Source organism: Saccopteryx leptura, unplaced genomic scaffold, assembly GCF_036850995.1.
Source record: "Saccopteryx leptura isolate mSacLep1 unplaced genomic scaffold, mSacLep1_pri_phased_curated manual_scaffold_20, whole genome shotgun sequence".
In the NCBI taxonomy this organism is placed as follows: Eukaryota; Metazoa; Chordata; class Mammalia; order Chiroptera; family Emballonuridae; genus Saccopteryx; species Saccopteryx leptura.
This window is the reverse complement of record NW_027095702.1, coordinates 1,291,551-1,311,045: the sequence shown is the minus strand read 5'-3', so window position 1 is coordinate 1,311,045 and position 19,495 is coordinate 1,291,551. Positions and strand designations below refer to the sequence as shown.

Below are 19,495 nucleotides of genomic sequence, written 5' to 3'. Positions count from 1 at the left end.
AAATGAGTACTTATTTTCATCAAATTTATAGACAGATCCAGATATTCTAGATCTGTCTATCTAATTGTACATATTTGACTACAGAAATGAGATTCTTAATTCTTCCAGTTATAACTTTTATATATCTCTGCTCTATTTCTGAAATGGCTCCAAAGATCAAGTACTACCACATTGTTTTTTTACTTTTCTTTCTTTCTTTTTTTTTTTTTTTTGTATTTTTCTGAAGGTAGATGTAGGGAGGCTGTCAGAGAGACTACCGCATGCACCCGACCGGGATCCACCCGGCATGCCCAGTAGGGGGCGACGCTCTGCCCATCTGGTGCGTTGCTCCATTGCGGCTGGTGCCATTCTAGCACCTGAGGCAGAGGCTATGGAGCCGTCCTCAGCACCCGGGCCAAGTTTGCTCCCATGAAGCCTTGGCTGTGGGAGGGAAAGAGAGAAATAGAAAGAAAGGAGAGGGGGAAGGGTGAAGAAGCAGATGGGCGCTTCTCCTGTGTGCCCTGACTAGGAATGGAACCGGGGACTTCTACACGCTGGGCCAATGCTCTACCGCTGAGCCAACCAGCCAGGGCTCTACCACATTGGTTTTAACAACTACACAATAATTATAAAATCCTAATCTCTGATAAGTATTAACTCTAATCTCAATTTGTGAATACATTAATAAAGTATCTCAATGGCTTATCAAGATCTTAAATCACAAACCATATATAGCCTTAAGGAACAAAGAAATAAACAAAAGTCTCATTTTGTGTAGCTAGTGAGTTGGCTATAATGAAAAATTAACAAAGAAAGTCAACTCCAATTTTTTTACCTATTTAAAACTAAAAAAATGACTTATTATCAAATCAATCTACTCAATTCCAAAAACCTTTTTTGAACAGTGCTCATTACCCATGGCAGGGTTGATGCTGGCTGCGATATGAAAGTGGCAAAGTGCATTAGCATGCAGCGGAGCGATCCTGTGGACGTGATGTGGGTCCTGCTGATACAGCAGGTATCCGGTGTGTGCTACAAAGGCCAGAGACCTCCTCCGACCTCTACGAAAATGTCTCAGATTGACCTGTGTGAATAACAAAGTAAAACTAATACCTATACTGTCATAAGGACATATGCATAAGCTATACAGTATTGTTAGACATTACAGATATTCTATTTCAGATGAGTTTATATGTACAAATAGCTTTCAGTAGTTTTGTATAGCAAATTTGAAACCTAAACAAGCTTAGAACTTAAACTGACCAACTCTGAAATATCGTACAATACATTACAATTTTATTTGGTGTTATTTCCTGATAATTAATTTTCTGAACTTAAAGTTTTGGTTTTACAATAATGTGTCTGTGGACAATGACGTCTCTATGTATACTGTTTTCTTTGTATCCATGCCTTACTCCCTATGACCACAAAGCACTGGATAATATTACCATAATAAATTAGGGTGGTATTTCATAATTTACAAAGCATTTTCAGATAATCTCATTTGATCCACTGCATAAGGGTCCAGGCAGACCTCACAAATATTGTTATTCTCATCCTTCAGATAAAATAGTTTATACAGAATTCAAGGTCTAAAAGTAGACAGATTCCTAACTGTTGAGTCTCCATGTATTATATATTTAATAATATTCTGAGTCATTAGAACACCATTATAATTCATAAAGTTGTTCCATAATCATAGCATTCAAAGATAAATCATTTTTAGATCACTTCCTGTTTTTAGTATTAAGAATGAAAAGAATCTGCATTACTACTCTATGTTCAATTAGTACAAACATCAAAAATTGACTTTTACTTTCTACATTACTTAGTAAAATAAATACTTCCAGTTTTGAGAGGTTCTAAAGATAATCGTAGAATAGAATCTGACAAAACTACTCTAGTCATTCCTGTAATTAAGACAGGAAAAAACACCCAAATTCTAAAGAAAATAAATAATTTTGAAGTCACACCTTTGCTTCCTCAGACTTTGTTATTTTAGCTAAGATAAGTATACGCATCCTTTTCTTATACTCAATTAAACTAAGATTAACTTCATAATTATAATGGTTGTTTACTGTAGACAAAATCCTTAAGGACATATTTTAAACAAAATAAAACTGAAAATTTTCTGAGATTTTCCTAAGACATATTTTTTTATACCTATCCATATGACTTTGAATATTATGACCGATATTACAAAAAAGGCAATTCCATGTACAAAATGTTTTAAAATTTGTAAGAAATAAGATCTAGCGAGAACACTCACATCTAAAGTATTTTGAACTCGTTCTTTACTGGAAGAGTTTCTCTCCAAGTTATTTGTTAAATTAATTGGTTCGGTCCAATGGTTGATGTCACCTCCATGTAGTAAACAATCATTTGGTAAAAATGTCTCTACCTAAAGACGACACACATTATCTTTGCAGCAAGTCAACAGTACATTACATACAGAAGCCCTAAGGAATAAAAATATTTTAGAGGCAAAAATATAAATTCACACAGTATCACATTCTACAATGTTTCTGTTATAATGCACACACACAGCTAAAGTACCAATGAAGAAAATATCAATGCACATGTATGCAATATTTTTAGTCAAAATTATAACTGAGTGGGTATTTGATTTCATCGCAACAAATGCTTGCTAACCTATTTCTTTTCTGCCTGGAATTTGGTAGTTCTTTTTTCAATAATCTAAGATTTTCCTTATTGCTAAGGAATAAAGACTGAAATCGTGCCATAATCCCTCTTAAAAAGAAAAACACCCAATTATATCTATTAAAATTTTTAAATTTTCTGATCTATTCAGTGAATGGTTATTTGAAATACTTCATAATGATTCATTTTTACTTCCTGTACAGGCACATGCACATTGGTGATTAACAGGCTACATTAACTAGTACACTTATTCTCTCCTTGCCTAACATACATGCGGAAAGCAGTCAAGTGTAAGAACAGAAAATTAATGATGAAAGACGTACAGCCACCTCCTCCCTGAATCATTCCTGATTGTCAGTGAATTTACTGTCTTGCCACCCCACAAAATAAAAGCAAAACTAACTGCACATATATTAATAAGCATTTGATGCTTATGGAAGCATCAAAATATAAGGTTGAAACCCCATCAACAAAAACTACCTCCTATTGGGACACTCTGAAACTTTAGAAAAAAAAGAGTCCCAATATCCTGTAATAGACACTCTTTCAAACATATTTGTTTAAAAACAATCAGTAGAAGACTTCTATCAAGTAACTCACGGGTTAAACTAAATAAAAAGAAATAAAAATATTCTGTAGCAGTCGCTTTGTTAAGTATGTCTACCTGATCATAAAAGAACCATAGCAAAGGGGAAGAAAAGGAGGACAGCATGTTTTGTCTTGGTTGCTCTTCCCTTCAGCTTTCCTCCTCTATTCTCTCATCTGTCTCCTTCCTGCCCTCTTCCTTCCCTTCTCTGTCTACTCTTCGTTCTCCCTTGCCACCCACTCCCTGGGCTTCTCTCCTTCAATTCTCAGTTCTCCTCTCCAGACTAACCTTCCTTGCTATCTCTCTGCCTTCTTTCCCTTTACCTCTCCCCCCTTCCTACTCCTTCCTTCCTTTTCAAACTATTTCTTCTTTCCCCCTCCTCCTTCCTCTCCCTCCTCCTTCATTTTTTCTCCCTCTTTTTTTTCCCTCTACTCCCCTATGCCCTTCTTCTATCCCCCTTCCTTCTCTGTTTCTCTATAATACATTCACACACAGGCAGTGGCAATGAGATCAAGAGTAAACAAACAGAAACAGAAGAAAATATATCAAAAGGAAATATGGAAAGTTCACGGTTCATAGTGCCAATCGGTAGTGCCAACTGGCAAAATGGAAAGGCTTACCAAGGAAAAGCAGAATGTAGGAGACTAAAGGGCTAAATAGACAGCAGTCAGAAAAGGCATAAGAACTTAGGCAAGGGTAGCAAATTAAGCAAGAAAGGTACACAACTCAGAAGCAAGAAGAGGGCTTTGACCCTGAATGGGTGACCCCATGTGATTTTCCTCACCTCACAGGATAGCTAACCTTACAGACAGTCAGTGTAAACAGTTGGCAGGTAATATATAGGCAGAGCATGTAAGAAACACTCTGATCTGTTTGAGGCATTTCTCTGGCAAAATCTTCCTTCCTCACTTCTTCATTAGGATATCTAATGCTTTCTTCAATGGCATATCATCCTCAGGTATAGCCAAAAAATAAAATAAATAAAAAGGTATAACCTTAGAGAAGGCAACCATGTTATGGGTGTATCACCCCTCCTATTTTGATGTAACAACAGGATAACACAGTTTGAAACTAGGTGTCTACACTAATTTTGGGAGGTTTCTAGAGGATATAATCAAATCTCCCAATCTGTCCTACATTTATCAATTTTTTAATTAGTAAAGAAGTATATGCTTATGACAAACACTTCCCCATTATTCTCTCAAGCCAGCAGTCCCTTGCATACTATTACCATTTGGTTGAGTATCTTAATTTTATGTGAAAAACAAACTTCCCATATTGCCCAGAGAAGATGCCATATCTTTGATGGGATGTCTCTCATTCTCATAAGAAAGTAACAAAAATGAAAATGAGAGAGCTCAGGGAGATTAGCTGGTCTTAAATGACATAGATCCAAAAGTAAATTTCTGGAGACCTCTAAAAGATGCCATAACTAACAGAAATTATAATTATATATCACAGCTCCCTATGATGCAAAATTTAGTTGTTAAGAGCTCTTGGGGCCTTTTTGACAACACTGAGTGAACTAGGTTAGGAGCAGACCTGACTTCTCCTAAAAGATACAATATTTTTAAGCCTCTTTTTTAGAAGGCTGGTAGCCCAAACATCAGTGAATGAAAACAATTGGATATATTAGAAGAAATTAGCCTGTGAAATGATGTAATTTTTTTTTTTAATTTTTTTTAATTTTATTTATTCATTTTAAAGAGGAGAGAGAGAGAGAGAGAGGAGAGAGAGACAGGGGGGAGGAGCAGGAAGCATCAACTCCCATATGTGCCTTGACCAGGCAAGCCCAGGGTTTCGAACTGGCGACCTCAGCATTTCCAGGTCAACGCTTTATCCACTGTGCCACCACAGGTCAGGCGAAATGATGTAATTTTTTAAAAGATACTTCTAAAAGGCTCACAGTGCATGATGATAGCTATTTTTACTGGGATGATTTACAATTTTTAAAAGAAGAGTTAACATATGCCACAGCTCAGTCTATTCTAAACACATTTTTACATGTGTGGGCAATGATCTTAGAGTTACTAAGCAATAGTTCTCAAAGTAAAGCAGGGATGAGGGGCTTTTGCTAACAATATAGGTTGTCTACAGCACTCTTCTTTAGCCCAAAGACCGACACATCCTCCTAACAACAGAAGCATTACTGTTTCCAGAGTATACTACTCATATTCTTTCCTATGATGGGGAGCGGGGGTAAGAATAATAACTGTCACACCAGAAAATAGCTCAAAAGCTAGGTAAAACAATAACGGATACATGTTATTATACATTTGTCCGTAAAATGCAGAACACCAACAGTGAAATGTAATGTAAACTATGGAATTTAGATAATAATACTTTGTTTATAAAGGTTCATGAATTCTAAGAAATGTGGAGAATGTTGACATGAGGGGAAGCTATGCATGCCTGAGAGCAAAGGATATATAGGAAATCTCTATACCCTCCCCTCCATTTTGCTATGGACCTTAAACTGATCTAAAGAAGTCTTAATATATATATATATATATATATATATATATATATATATATTATATTATTATATATATATTGTAAATCTAGGTATATTCTGCTGCCTCAGAAGAACAAAACTGAAGCCAACAAATGGTCCAGGCAGACTACCACAGATCAGTTTAGGACACTGCAAGTGATAACGGGAAAAACTGTACTGCTCCACGGTATGGTCAAGTTGAAAATGGCCATGTGAAATAAAAAAGGGATTTCTATCTATACTTAAGTAATCTCCATAACTTACTAAGTACAGGCAACAATTCAATGGGATATCAAGTCTTGTAAGTGCTACAGGGAAGAAAGGAAGTGCTTGTTTATGCACGTATAGGTTAAACTAATACCTAGTTCAGGGCATCTTAATGTATAACCCACTCTCTTTTCCTCAAAGATGTTGGATATAATTAAATAAGTGTTTGAAATCTCTTGCTATGTCCTCTCAATAACACTAGGGGTTTTTTGTTCTTGCTTTTTTTTAACCGGAGGAGATACACATAGACGGTACTAGATAAAGTAATGAAATTTGAAAAAGTCCATGCAAACAACAATATGCAGAATAAGTAATGGATACAAGAATTGGAATCATAACATAGAGAAGAAAAAGATGAACAACTCTGTAGAAGTAAATTATTCTTTCACATGGCTTTCCTCTTAAATGTCAATCACAGCTGACCTGTGACCAGAAGTTTGCAAGTCAGGGACTATCTAATATTACTTGAATCTTCATAGGTAAAAGTCCTATACCTATGAATTTTCAAAGTAAGAAAAGTAGTCAAAGTCCCAAAGATGATGTTTTCTTAATACATGAGAAAAATTACTAATCCACTGACCTAGGCATATATTTGCTGGTTTTACGCCAGGAAAATCCATTTGCAGCTGGAGGATGGGCCAGATATACAAAAGAAAAGTCAATTTCTCCTTGGGATTGTTTTTCTGAACTTTTATCTGGAGAGGTAACAGCTGTCCGCCAGTTTTCTACATTGTACCATACCTTTAAAGACAGTCATCCTAAGAGAAAAAAACAAACAAACATGGAAAAACATCCACATCAGATTTAATGATTAAGTTAAATAGCAAATGTAAGATTTTTCTCTCCAATCACAGAAACAGGGATGGGAAAAGGGGTTGAGCATGGAGGAACTGAGAAGAAAACCTCTGATTATGATACTTTTCTATTAGCATTCCTTATTGTGCTCTGAGAATTAAAATGTGTGAATGCGTACATTATGCAAGGGTTAGTTCAAGGAAAATTCTAGTTACCATACAGTATGGAAAATAGAGTCATTCAGAAAAGACTGAAAGATAAGTTATGGGTTCTTTTTCCACTTACCCAAATATCATATAAGAAAGCATTACCACTAACAGACTTACAAAGACTAATAATGTCTGAAAAGGGCAGTTTTCATGAATTATCACATGATGTACAAAGAAAATATTGAAGATGATAATAAGCATTTAAAAACTACTACTATATAAAATAACCTAAGAAAAATAAAAATTGCACCTCCTAATCTGGGAAATAAGGGAACAAGAGAGACTAAAATGTACCAAGTTTCACTCTTAAGCCATAATTGCATTCCCACCTTTAAAGTCGATCAGAATAACAGCTTCACTCTCTCCTAAAAAAACCTCAGAGGATTTAGAGTACGTATCTCATATTCTTAACCTGCAGAAGGCTTTGAGCAATGAGAACAGTAACTTCAGTTGTGCATTAACTGCTCTGTGAACCAATAATTAAAAATAAAATATTTTCAAAGAAATACATTATTCTAAAATCAATAGGTAATGACAAAGAAAATTATTACAAATGTCCTTCTAGAACAGTGGTTCTCAACCTGTGGATCGCGAACCCAGCAGGGGTTGAACGACCAAAACACAGGGGTCGCCTAAAGCAATGAGAATACATTCTGAATCTAACTGTAGGAAAATTACAGTTATGACGTAGTCACCAAAATTATTTTTTGGTTTGGGGTCACCGCAACATGAGGAACTGTATTGCAGGGTCATGGCATTAGAAAGGTTGAGAACCACTGCTCTGGAAAGTCTGTAATTTGTTATATCTTAATCCTTAATATATGTCTGTTTAAAGATAATATAAATATGGCCCTGGCCGGTTGGTTCAGCGGTAGAGCGTTGGCCTGGCGTGCGGGGGACCCGGGTTCAATTCCCAGCCAGGGCACATAGGAGAAGCGCCCATTGGCTTCTCCACCCCCAACCCCTCCTTCCTCTCTGTCTCTCTCGTCCCCTCCCGCAGCCAAGGCTCCTTTGGAGCAAGGATGGCCCGGGCGCTGGGGATGGCTCCTTGGCCTCTGCCCCAGGCGCTGGAGTGGCTCTGGTCCTGGCAGAGCGACGCCCCGGAGGGGCAGAGCATCGCCCCCTGGTGGGCAGAGCGTCGCCCATGGTGGGCGTGCCGGGTGGATCCCGGTCGGGCGCATGCAGGCGTCTGTCTGACTGTCTCTCCCTGTTTCCAGCTTCAGAAAAAAAAAAGATAATATAAATAGTGCAATAGTTCATTGATAGTATTCTACATGCAAGACACCATGCCAATCAATTTACTTCTACTGTCTAAATTAACCCTATGATGAATGATCTGAAGTAGGGTTTTTTTATCCTCAGTTTACAAATGACAACGCCAAAGCTCAAAGAAATTAACTATACTGCTCACAAAAGTTACAGGATATTTCAAAATGAATATGAAGCTATATATTTATCCCCTAAATTTTTGAGCAGTATATTTACCCAATATCAAAAAGCTGGTAAATGGTAGTTTTAATAACGACGGATTACCTTTAAGTCTATGCTATTTCAATTATACCATACTGCCTTTTAATAAAGTCATATTGAACCAAATTTTACTATTTCACATTTTAAACAAAATATTTTCAACTTAAATAAAAAAATAAAACTCTAAGTTTTTTGAAGTTTCAAATAAACCATAAACACAATCTGTCAATAGCATTTTCATAAATTACCTTCCCAGCAGTGGCAAAAAATTCCCCATCTGGTGAAAATTTCATTAAATTTGGGAAGCAGTTCTGTAAATTAAAGATATAAGGAATAATTATTAAGAAAAATTCAATGAGAAAGCAATATTACTCCATAAACAATATTCAGCAATTTCTTCAAATAACAAAATTTTTGATAACACAAGTTTTATACTTACTTTTAAGTATAGCTCATAATTATAAATTTAAAAATATAACTAAATTAAATATAAAGATTATTTTTATGTAAAAATATTCATGTATAAGAATCATGCAAAGAATAACTTGTCAGTCCTTAAAATTTAAGAGTCATAGCTCTCATTCCCTCAGAATGTGAAAGAATGGTTATATTTTTAATCTGGATATCTGATTTCCAGAACCGTAAATAATCTGTATTTCAAAATACATTTTCATGGACAAACTAATATTTTAAAAAGCATTCTGCTTTATGGTAGCATGTGACTAAATACAGATTACGTGTGGGTTAGTGACCGTCAGGGACTGAGCCTTCCAGCTTCACCTATATACTTGGTGAGTACTTGCTCTTCTTCTCCAAGGAGTTTTGGCTCCTTTCTGTTCACAGCCTTTCCCTTTGGCTACTCCTCAAGACTGTCACTATCTTTGCCTTCCTTTCCTTATCCAAGTTCATGCTTAGATGCATCCTAAAATTATTTGTAAAGCAGGCCAGAGATTAATTCAGTCACAGTTCATTCCAAATACAAATATATTTTTCCTGACTTTAAATGTAACAAATACGTACTTTAAAATATATATACAGATGAATAAGAAAAAAAATAAAACCATCTTTAGTTTCACTGATACCGTGACACCAATTATCAGGCAAAACCACACTTAATATTTTAATATAAAGATTTTCAGATGCATCTGTCTGCTCTTCCTCTCTATTTCCTATAGGAGGGTGTGGGGGAAGAGGGTATAGAAACTGAGGCCACATCAACAGTTTGCTTTGCAACATTTACTTATTTAAAGATACATTATGGCCGGACCAGGTGGTGCCACAGTGGATAGAGCATCAGACTGGGATGCAGAGGACCCAGATTTGAGACCCCAAGGTCACTGGCTTGAGCATGGGCTCACCAGCTTTAGCTCAGGGTTGCTGGCTTGAGTGTGGAATCACAGACATGACCCCATGGTCACTGGCTTGCGCCCAAATGTCACTGGTTTGAAGCCTAAGATCACTGGCTTGAGCCCAAGGTTGCTGGCTTGAGCAAGGGGTCACTTGTTTTGCTGTAGCCACCCATCAAGGCACATATGAGAAAGCAATCAATGAACAACTAAGGGAAACTAAGGAGTCGTAACGAAGAATTGATGCTTCTCATCTCTCCTTCCTGCCTGTCTGTCCCTATCTGTCCCTCTCTCTGTATCTCTCTCTCTCTCTCTCTCTCTCTCTCTGTCACACACAGACACACAAAAGATATATTATGAAGTTTTATGTATCAATACGCGTAGACCTCCATTATTTTATTGACCCATACTCAGAGCCAATAACCTTGGGGTTTCGAACCAGCAACTTCAGTGTTCCAGGTCAATGCTTTATCTACTGTGGTACCACTGGTCAGGCTTCATTTCTTGATATAAAGTGAGATCAACTCTTAATATGCTTATGATTCATATGTATTACCATTTAAAATATTTCTCTTCAAAGCCCTGGCCGGTTGGCTCAGCGGTAGAGCGTTGGCCTAGCATGCGGAGGACCCGGGTTCGATTCTCGGCCAGGGCACACAGGAGAAGCACCCATTTGCTTCTCCACCCCTCCGCCATGCCTTCCTCTCTGTCTCTCTCTTCCCCTCCCGCAGCCAAGGCTCCATTGGAGCAAAGATGGCCCGGGCGCTGGGGATGGCTCTGTGGCCTCTGCCTCAGGCGCTAGAGTGGCTCTGGTCGCAACATGGCGATGCCCCGGAGAGGCAGAGCATCGCCGCCCGGTGGGCAGAGCCGGGTGGATCCCAGTTGGGCACATTCGGGAGTCTGTCTGTCTCTCCCTGTTTCCAGCTTCAGAAAAATGGAAAAAAATATATATATTTCTCTTTATTGTCCATTGTTGTTCACTATTGAGATATCTGTTTCTTTTCTAAGACTTGGGTTTAAAAAAATTTCCTCTCAATTTTTTGTTTGTTTTCTTTATGGTCATTTTGATTTACAGAACTTTTTATTAATAGAGAAAAATAATCAAGTTTTTCCTTTCCTTTCCTTTCAGTTTCTAGTTTTGGTGTTATACCTAAGTTTTTCCCTGACTCTAAAGCAGCACTTTTTATTCCATTACAATAGAACATAAATGACAAAAGTTAGCCATATATGTAAACCTTCTAGTAGCCACATTTTAATATAAAAAGAAACAGGTGAGAAATTAATTATTTAAGCTAAAATAGATGTCAAAAATATTATCATTTCAACATGTAGTCAATAAATAATAGAATATTTTACACGCTTTGTGCTAAGTTTTTGAAATCCAGTGTGTATTTCATACTTATAGCACATCTCAATTTTGGGTTAGCCGCATTTCAAGTATTCAACAGTGATATATGGCTAGTTGCTATCAATACTGGATATTCACCTATATTTCTAATATTTGTTTCATTGTATAGAAATTCAATTTGTCCTTCCTTTGAAATTTATTTTGGTGCCAGATATAACACAGACTCTAACTTCATTTTCACATCCATAGAGCTAGCCAATTTTCCCACTGATGTAAAATATCACCTTATATATCAAATCTCCATGTATATAACTGGGTCTAACCCTGAACCTCAAACTGTCTGTTCATTTTTTTCCTCTCCTCATATTTATTTTTTTATCTATAAATATTTTAAATTCTTTTTAATTGAATGAGGGTGACAGTGGTTAATAAAATTATACAGGTGTACAATTCTATAATACATGATCTATATTCTGTTGTGTACTCATCACCCCACGTCACGTCTCCTTCCATCACCACTGATCTCCCCTCACCCTCTCTACCTCTCCTGCCTTCGCTCTTGTAATCATCACACTGCTCTGGGTCTGAGTTGCTTTTTTTCCTTTGCTCAATCTGTCTACTCATATCAATTAAAAATTGTTTAGAACTTTGGTTAAAAGAGAAATTACAATGGGATTTTGACTAAAATTATGTTTAATATACAGATTACTTAGGGAAAAATATACCTCTTCACAATAGAAAAAATTTTTTCAAAAGCATAACTGTCTCTCTCCTTTTGTATAAATTAGCAAGTTCTATTTAATAATCTTCATATAGGCCTTACACATTTCTTTCTTTTTTAAAGACTTTATTTATTCATTTTAGACAGGAGAGAGAGAGAGAGAGAGGGGAGAGAGAGAGAGAGAAGGGAGGAGCAAGAAGCATCAACTCCCATATGTGCCTTGACCAGGCAAGCCCAGGGTTTTGAACCAGCGACCTCAGCATTCCAGGTCGATGCTTTATCCACTGTGCCACCACAGGTCAGGCGCCTTACACATTTCTTTCGTTTCTTTGTAATTGTTTTATTCAACAAGTAAAAACAAATAAATCTGTAGAACACAGGCAATGGTAAATCCTCTGTATATAGGAAAAGTCATATCACAGAATAAAAAATAATACTTTTTCCGTCAGTGTGGTTTTACAAAACTAAAATGCATTTATAATAAAACCACATGGAACAGGCTTGTTGGTTTAATCCCCTGATTAATTGCTTACTTGCAATGCCAAATGCATCTCCAATCTCCACAGTGAAGATCTGCTTTATCCAGATTTCCATCTTCAGTCGGCTTCTCCAAGTTGGAATTAGACCAGAGTTGCAAACAGCTAGAACCAGTTAAAAGAGGATTGCCTAAAAATATATGTTATTCAGCACTTATTATTTAAATATTTAGTGAGTTACGTACTCAACAGTTTCATATAATACTATAAAGATAAAAACAACTTCTAAAAAGTCAAATAACATGATTAGGGGGAAGGGGGAGTAAAGTTGTATTTTAATTTTGTTGAAACAACTTGGGGAAAAACAAGATTTTATAATCTCTCATTCAACAAATATTTAATGAACATCTTCTCTGTACCAGACACTGCCAGGCACAAAGGATGCCATGACGAATGTAACACTGTTGTTTTCATAATGAGTTTACCTTATGTAAAGAAATACTATGCACAGAGGCATGAAGACATGCAAATTCAAATATATTCCCAAGAATGGCTTGACTAGTAAAATAAATAAGGTTGGGAAAAAAGTCTGAAGACAGATTATGAAACATTTCTGATGCTCATAAGGAGTTTGGAGTTTGTTGTAGGTACATAGAATTAAAGGTTTTTAAGTGGGGGGAGGGAGTTTACATAAGTAGATCTGTATTTTAGAACAAGGGGTCTCAACTGGGGTGAGGGGTATCAACAGAGATACTTAACAAGGCCTGTGAACCTCCCTTCAATAAGATATGCAAAAGTTACATGTACAGTATGTGCATTTTTCTAGAGAGACAGTCCATAATTTTCACCATACTTTCAAAGATTCCAGTACACAAAGAAGGGTAAAGATCCATTTTAGAAAGGAACTCTAGTGATAGACAAGATTAGAGAAAACATAAGACAGAGAAACGTGGTTAATTGTAATAATACTGATAGAAAATCATGAGAATCTAAATCAAACATTAAAGTACTAAGCATGATTTGAAAACCATTTAAAAAGCAGAATTTTCAAAGCTTAACACCAACTAAAAAACAGGAATAGACAATAGGTTTCAAGGACATATTTCAGCTTTATGACTTAGGTAACTGAGTAGAATGCTGTGCTATCATCCAAACAAACAAACAAACAAAAAAGATAAAGAAAGAGATGCAATTTTGGCCAAAATGCTGATATTAAATAAAGCATTTATCTTGGCAATTACGGCCTATACATTGGTGTCTCTCTGGAAATACATTTTATTTCAGAAGGAAAGTGGGGCTCTGGCAAAACATAGATGTTAGGTCAAAAACCCTTGTGTCTAATTCTCAAATAAATCACTGAATTAGCATGTGAACTGGATCTAGTTGGGCAGCTTTTGAGTTTCAATTTTCTCATCTATAAAATTAAAAATCTGTAGAGTTGTGGTAAGGATAGCCTATAATATGTATAATGTATTTAGCACAGGCTTGACACTTAGCAGAAGCTCAATAAACAGTAACAACTAGGGGAAAAGTCTCACAGGCAGATAAAAATAGCACAGAAAGTATTAATGAGACTTTCCATTTAAATATGATTACTATTCCACTGTTTAGCTTACCAACAGACACAAGTTTTCTTTTTGAGATATAGTTAGTTGGCAATAACATTATATTAGTTTCAGGTATGTAACATAATGATTAAATAGTTATATATATTGTGAAATGATCACAATAAATCTAGCTTACATCCATCACTACACATGGTTACGACTTTTTTCCTTATAACAACTTTTGAGATCTAATCTCCTAGTAACTTGCAAATAAACATACAGTGTTATTAATTATAGTCACTGTGCTGTATATTATATCCCCAGGACTTATTTCTTTTATAACTGGACATTAATGCCTTTTGACCACCCTAACGTAGTTTGGCCACTATCTACTTCCTATCTCTGAAAACTACCAATCTGTTCTGTGTATTTCTGAGTTCAGTTTTTACAAGTTTTCTTTAACATAAACAGAAAATAAAATCATTCCATGAAAGATTAAGAATTTACTACAGAATACAAAATAATTAATACCTGGTATAGAATGAAACAAAAGTAGGTAAGGTATGCTATAAAATATATTGATTTGAACACAAAGGGCAGAGGTGTGGATATTATAAAAGGAAGAAAAAACATAAAAACCTAGAACAGAAAGTTATGATTTCAGCAAAATACAATAGTGGTTTCTGAGACAACGCAAAAAGGATTATAGTCAGATTAGTATCATCATTTGAAAAAAAATTTCTTTATATCCAAGTACCTAGCACATAAATATGTGCCAAAACCAAAATACAAATATTTCAGGTAAGATATTTAAAATCATATTTATAAATAACTACAAAGTTTACTAATAGCTCCCAAATATTTATTTCAGCTATAATGTATTCCTCAACAAATTCTAAATTTTAAACTTCTGTATATTAAAAAGAAAAATAATAAACTTTTATGTGAATTTTAACTCAATCATAGTTCAAAAAGCAAATGGTCATGAGCTATTGTCAAGTCACTAGTACATATATTAAAAAGAAGTAATTACCTTTTAATACTACTCTGTAATGCCGATTTTAGAGGAATTTAACATTCATGCTATCCTCTAAAACCTTAGTACCAACAGACCAAGGGTACAAAAATTATTACTCAATTCAAATATTAAGGGTTTTTATTGCAGTTAATATGATACTTCAAGTAACCAGTTTACTTGCTAACAATATTTCTATAAGATTTTATCAATTACCAAATACTTCCCTATGTAATGCCTTATTTGATAACTGAAAAACTATTTTGTGAACTACATATTATCTTAATTTATGAATTAACCATTCTTGATCTATTAAGTAATCTGTTTATGACCACAAAACTGTAGTCAAAAATGTGACATTTATTGAGAGCTTAATATATCCTGGGTCCCTAAAAATAACTAAAATACTGAAACAAATAAATTTCATTCCTTGTCTAATAAAATAAAATAAAACGAACCGTGTAAACAAAGAATTACAACAGACTATAGTGCCATAACTTAGCAACTGTAAATTATCATCCAAATAGAACACTTGTGAGAGTAGAAGGTAACACATTTAATAATTAAATGAGAATAACAGGCATAAACTAGGACCTACAATCACGCTATGCCAAAATCTTGTACTAAATGTTGAATTCGAACCCAGCTCTGACCTCTTTTCTTTGTATGTATAAAATATACATGCAGGTTACCAGCTATTATACATAAATCTTAAAATCTCATGAGAAGAAACATTTTAACACAATGTATGATTTTTAAATAAAAATCTCAAAGATAATCTCTTTTTTTGCCCAGTGGGGTGGGGGGAGAGAGACAGAGAAAGAAGAAGGGAGAGAGATGAGAAGCATCAACTCATAGTTGCATCACTTTCGCTATTCACTGACTGCTTCTCATATGTGCCTTGACCCTCTTTGTTTAAGCCAGCAACTTTGGGCTCGAGCCAGTGACCTTGAGCTTCCAGCAAGCAACCTTTGGGCTCAAACCAGCGACCATGGGATCATGTTGGTAATCCCACACTCAAGCCAGAGAAACCACACTCAAGCTGGAGAGCCCTCACTCAAGCCAGATGAGCCCATGCTCAAGCCGGAGACTTCATGGTTTCAAACTTGAAACCTCAGTATCCCTCTATCCACTTTGCCACCACCAGCCAGGTGATAGTCTTCTCTTATAAAATTTCTGGCCCTGGCCGGTTGGCTCAGAGGTAGAACATTGACCTGGTATATGGAAGTCCCAGATTCCATTCCCAGTCAGGGCAGACAGGAGAGGCGATCATCTGCTTCTCTCCCTTCCTTTTCCCCTTCACCTTTTCTCTCCCTCTCTCTCTCTTCCCCTCCCACAGCCGTGGCTCAACTGATATAAGCATGTTGGCCCCAGGCTCTGAGAATGGCTTCATGAAGCCTCCACCTCAGGAGCTAAAAATAGTTGAGTTGCAAGCATCGGCCCCAGATGGGCAAAACATCAGCCTCAGATGGGCAGAGTGTTGGCCCCCGATGGGGATCACCAGATGTATCCTAATCAGGGTGCATAGGGGAGTTTATTTCCCATCCTCACACTTTAATAATAATAATAATAATAATAATAATAAATTTTCAAAGGTTCTAAAATTTGTGTTATAACTTAACTTTCCTCAGATATTTCATCTACCGTATTAAAATTTAAACTATTTTTTTCTACCTAAACTGATGACCTGGTTATGTTCCAAAGATAACTTCTTTCTCATATTCTAGATTAGCTATTTTCAAATGGTATGCCACAAGAAATTGTAAACCATGTAATACCTGACTAGTTAGGGGTACTGACCTTTTCCTTTTAAATTGTCAAATAAAAACATGACAATAGGCAATACCACAGGAGTGGTCTGGTGTGAATGAATCAAAATTATATCTTTTTTTTTTGTCTGATTGGCAAAAAAATATATTTTGGTGTGCCACTGGATATTAGTAACTAGTTTATGTGTGCCGAGAGATGAAAAAGATTGAAAATCACTGTTGTAGACTCCAGTTTCTAACTCTCTACTGGACATTGCTATATGATATGAAAGCACTTCAAATTCCACACATGCAAACAAAACCTGTGTTCTACTCTAACTGTTGCATATTTACTCTCCTTCTTCTGGTGGTCATAGATATCTTCAAATTCATGTGAAATCCAGTTGTCAAGTAATGTCAATTTTATTGCTAAATGCATTTCATATTTGTGCACTCCTTCCTTTCATTATTCATTTAATGTTAATACCTACTATGTTAAAGTTACTAAAATAAGTTATTTCTCATTCAGACTACTGTAAAGACATACTTTCCAAAGGTAACTGTAACTATAAATAACATATTTACCCTCCCGTTCCTCTTGTCTCTAATTCTTCTAATTCACTGCTCACAGAAAACTCTTGTAGAACACTTGTCACTAGCCACTTTCAAAAACCAATGATATTATTACACAACTAGAAAGAATTAAATTCAAAGCCCTTACCATGACTTTAAGGCTTTCTACAATATGATGCAATCTTATCTCATCACCAGATTCACTTGTCTTAATGAATTACTAAAATCTATTATAATCTATCTTACACTTTCTTTGTGGCTCTGCTCATCGTGGTAAATTGGTGAAAATGGCTTTGGAAGGTTTTTAAATACAGAAATAGATAACTGGTACATAATACACACTAACTCTTCCTACAATTCCTCTTTTTCCCTTCTCACTATCCCCACCTTCACTGTTAAATCTATCTCTCTGAGGTTAAAAGCCTCCTCTTCAATCAAACTTTGTCCAGAAGAAATTAATGCCACCTTCTCAAAACAATAGGTATTCCTCCTATAGTTGGAAACTATTGCAGTGTATCTTCATTTTACCATAAGTTCGAAAAAAGTACAATTTTATTACTTTTTTGTTCCCCACAATCTCACACAAAGCAGAACTGTAAAACATAACAGTAAAAAAAGCAATAGCTAGGAAAGTGATATTTCATTTCAGTTAATTCTGCTTCTGTTCTTACCGTCGCGATGCCAAGTGATATTGTGTGCTATTGATTCCAAAAAAAACTGACCATTTTCTGCCACTGACTGTATACTTCCTAAAATTAAAATAAAATAAAAGGTTATTTATCCAATTATTATTGACACCTTTTATCAAACAAATGTATATATTCATTATAATTAATAATACATGCATTTTTTTAGGTATAAGTGACCATGCAGTCATGTTTAAGAAGAACAAAACATTTAATTCTGTCAAGAAAAATAAGAATATGTGGTAGAGGAGATTATTGAGAGACTATCCACCCCTGGAGGTCCAAAAGTCTATTGTTAGTATATTTAAACAACTAATAATAGTATACTCCACCTGAGGCAATATTCTTATTGACCTCAGACTTATGTGTGAAAACTCAGAAGAGATGGAATACTTCCATTATAATGTATAATTTAAGTCTTTTCATTCCTTAAAGGAATAGTTTTCAACTTTTTTATCTGAAAGCCAGTAAGAAATATATGTTGTATTGTGAACCAGTATATATATAATATACAAATCCAATCAGAAGTAATCTACCCTTATTATAAGTGATGCACTCTTAACATTTCTACTCTATTTAATTCTCCTTTATATTCAGGTTGTGGCCTACTAGGTTGATTTCACTGACCTCTAATAGATTGAGGCCCATATCACTTTCTTAATGTAGTGGTTCTCATACTTTAGTACAAGAATAACCTTAATGTTTATTAAAAATTCAAATTTCCTCCCCGGCCGAATAGCTTCATTGGTTGGAGCATTGTTCTGACACACCACTGGTATGGGTTTGATCCTCAATCAGGGCACATGCAAGGAGCAACCAATGAATGCATAAATAAGTGGAGCAACAAGTGGGTTTTATTTTCTCTCTCTCCCTCTTTCTCTAAAATCAGTAAATATGTTTTTAAAAATCTTTTTTAAAATTCAAATTTCCAAGACCTACTACTGTATGTCTAAAGGTTCAGGCTCAGAAGGTTCAAGACAAGGCACCAGATTCTGCACTTTAAACAATATCCCAGATAATTTTGATACTGGTGGCCTGCAGCACATGATTTTTTAAAACATTGCCTTGAAGAAATGGCTCTCAATCACAGTGTCCATCAAAACCCTCTCTAGAACTAGATATACAGGGCCTAGACACAACCCCACACTACAGATTTAGAAGTTCCCGGGGCAGAATCTGTACACATGCGTCAACTAGTGATTCTGAAGAGGACCTCTTATAAAGAACCACCATACTGAAAAAATATGCCAGAATGTACTAAGAAATGGAAATATCTTTATATATATATATATATATATATATATATATATATATATATATATATATATATATATATATATATATATATATATATATATATATATATATGTATATATATTTTATGAGGATCTAAAGATTCTCTGAGTAGACCCTGGAATAAGAGATTTCTTCTGCCTTCCAAGTCTATGGTTTCTCCATCTGAACAGGCTTTCTCTTTAGCTGTCAGGCTTTTTTTTTACCCTCTCTGCAAAGTTAGTGCTACCTACCAATAAATCAGGCTCTTTTTAATGAGTTGTTGACACTGTTATATTAAA

General features: G+C 35.5%; 1 protein-coding gene across 1 annotated transcript in view; it reads right to left on the bottom strand.

Moving 5' to 3' along the window:
• The window catches only part of LOC136386903 (dmX-like protein 1), a 34,409-nt gene extending 15,840 nt beyond the window's left edge, over positions 1–18,569 (bottom strand). The window contains 10 exon segments of the mRNA XM_066358023.1: positions 895–1,063; positions 2,249–2,438; positions 6,568–6,736; positions 6,739–6,745; positions 8,710–8,759; positions 8,762–8,772; positions 12,410–12,542; positions 17,907–17,960; positions 17,963–17,984; positions 18,549–18,569. Of these exon segments, the coding sequence (XP_066214120.1) occupies positions 895–1,063; positions 2,249–2,438; positions 6,568–6,736; positions 6,739–6,745; positions 8,710–8,759; positions 8,762–8,772; positions 12,410–12,542; positions 17,907–17,960; positions 17,963–17,984; positions 18,549–18,569 (826 nt within the window).
• Positions 18,570–19,495: the final 926 nt, after the last annotated feature.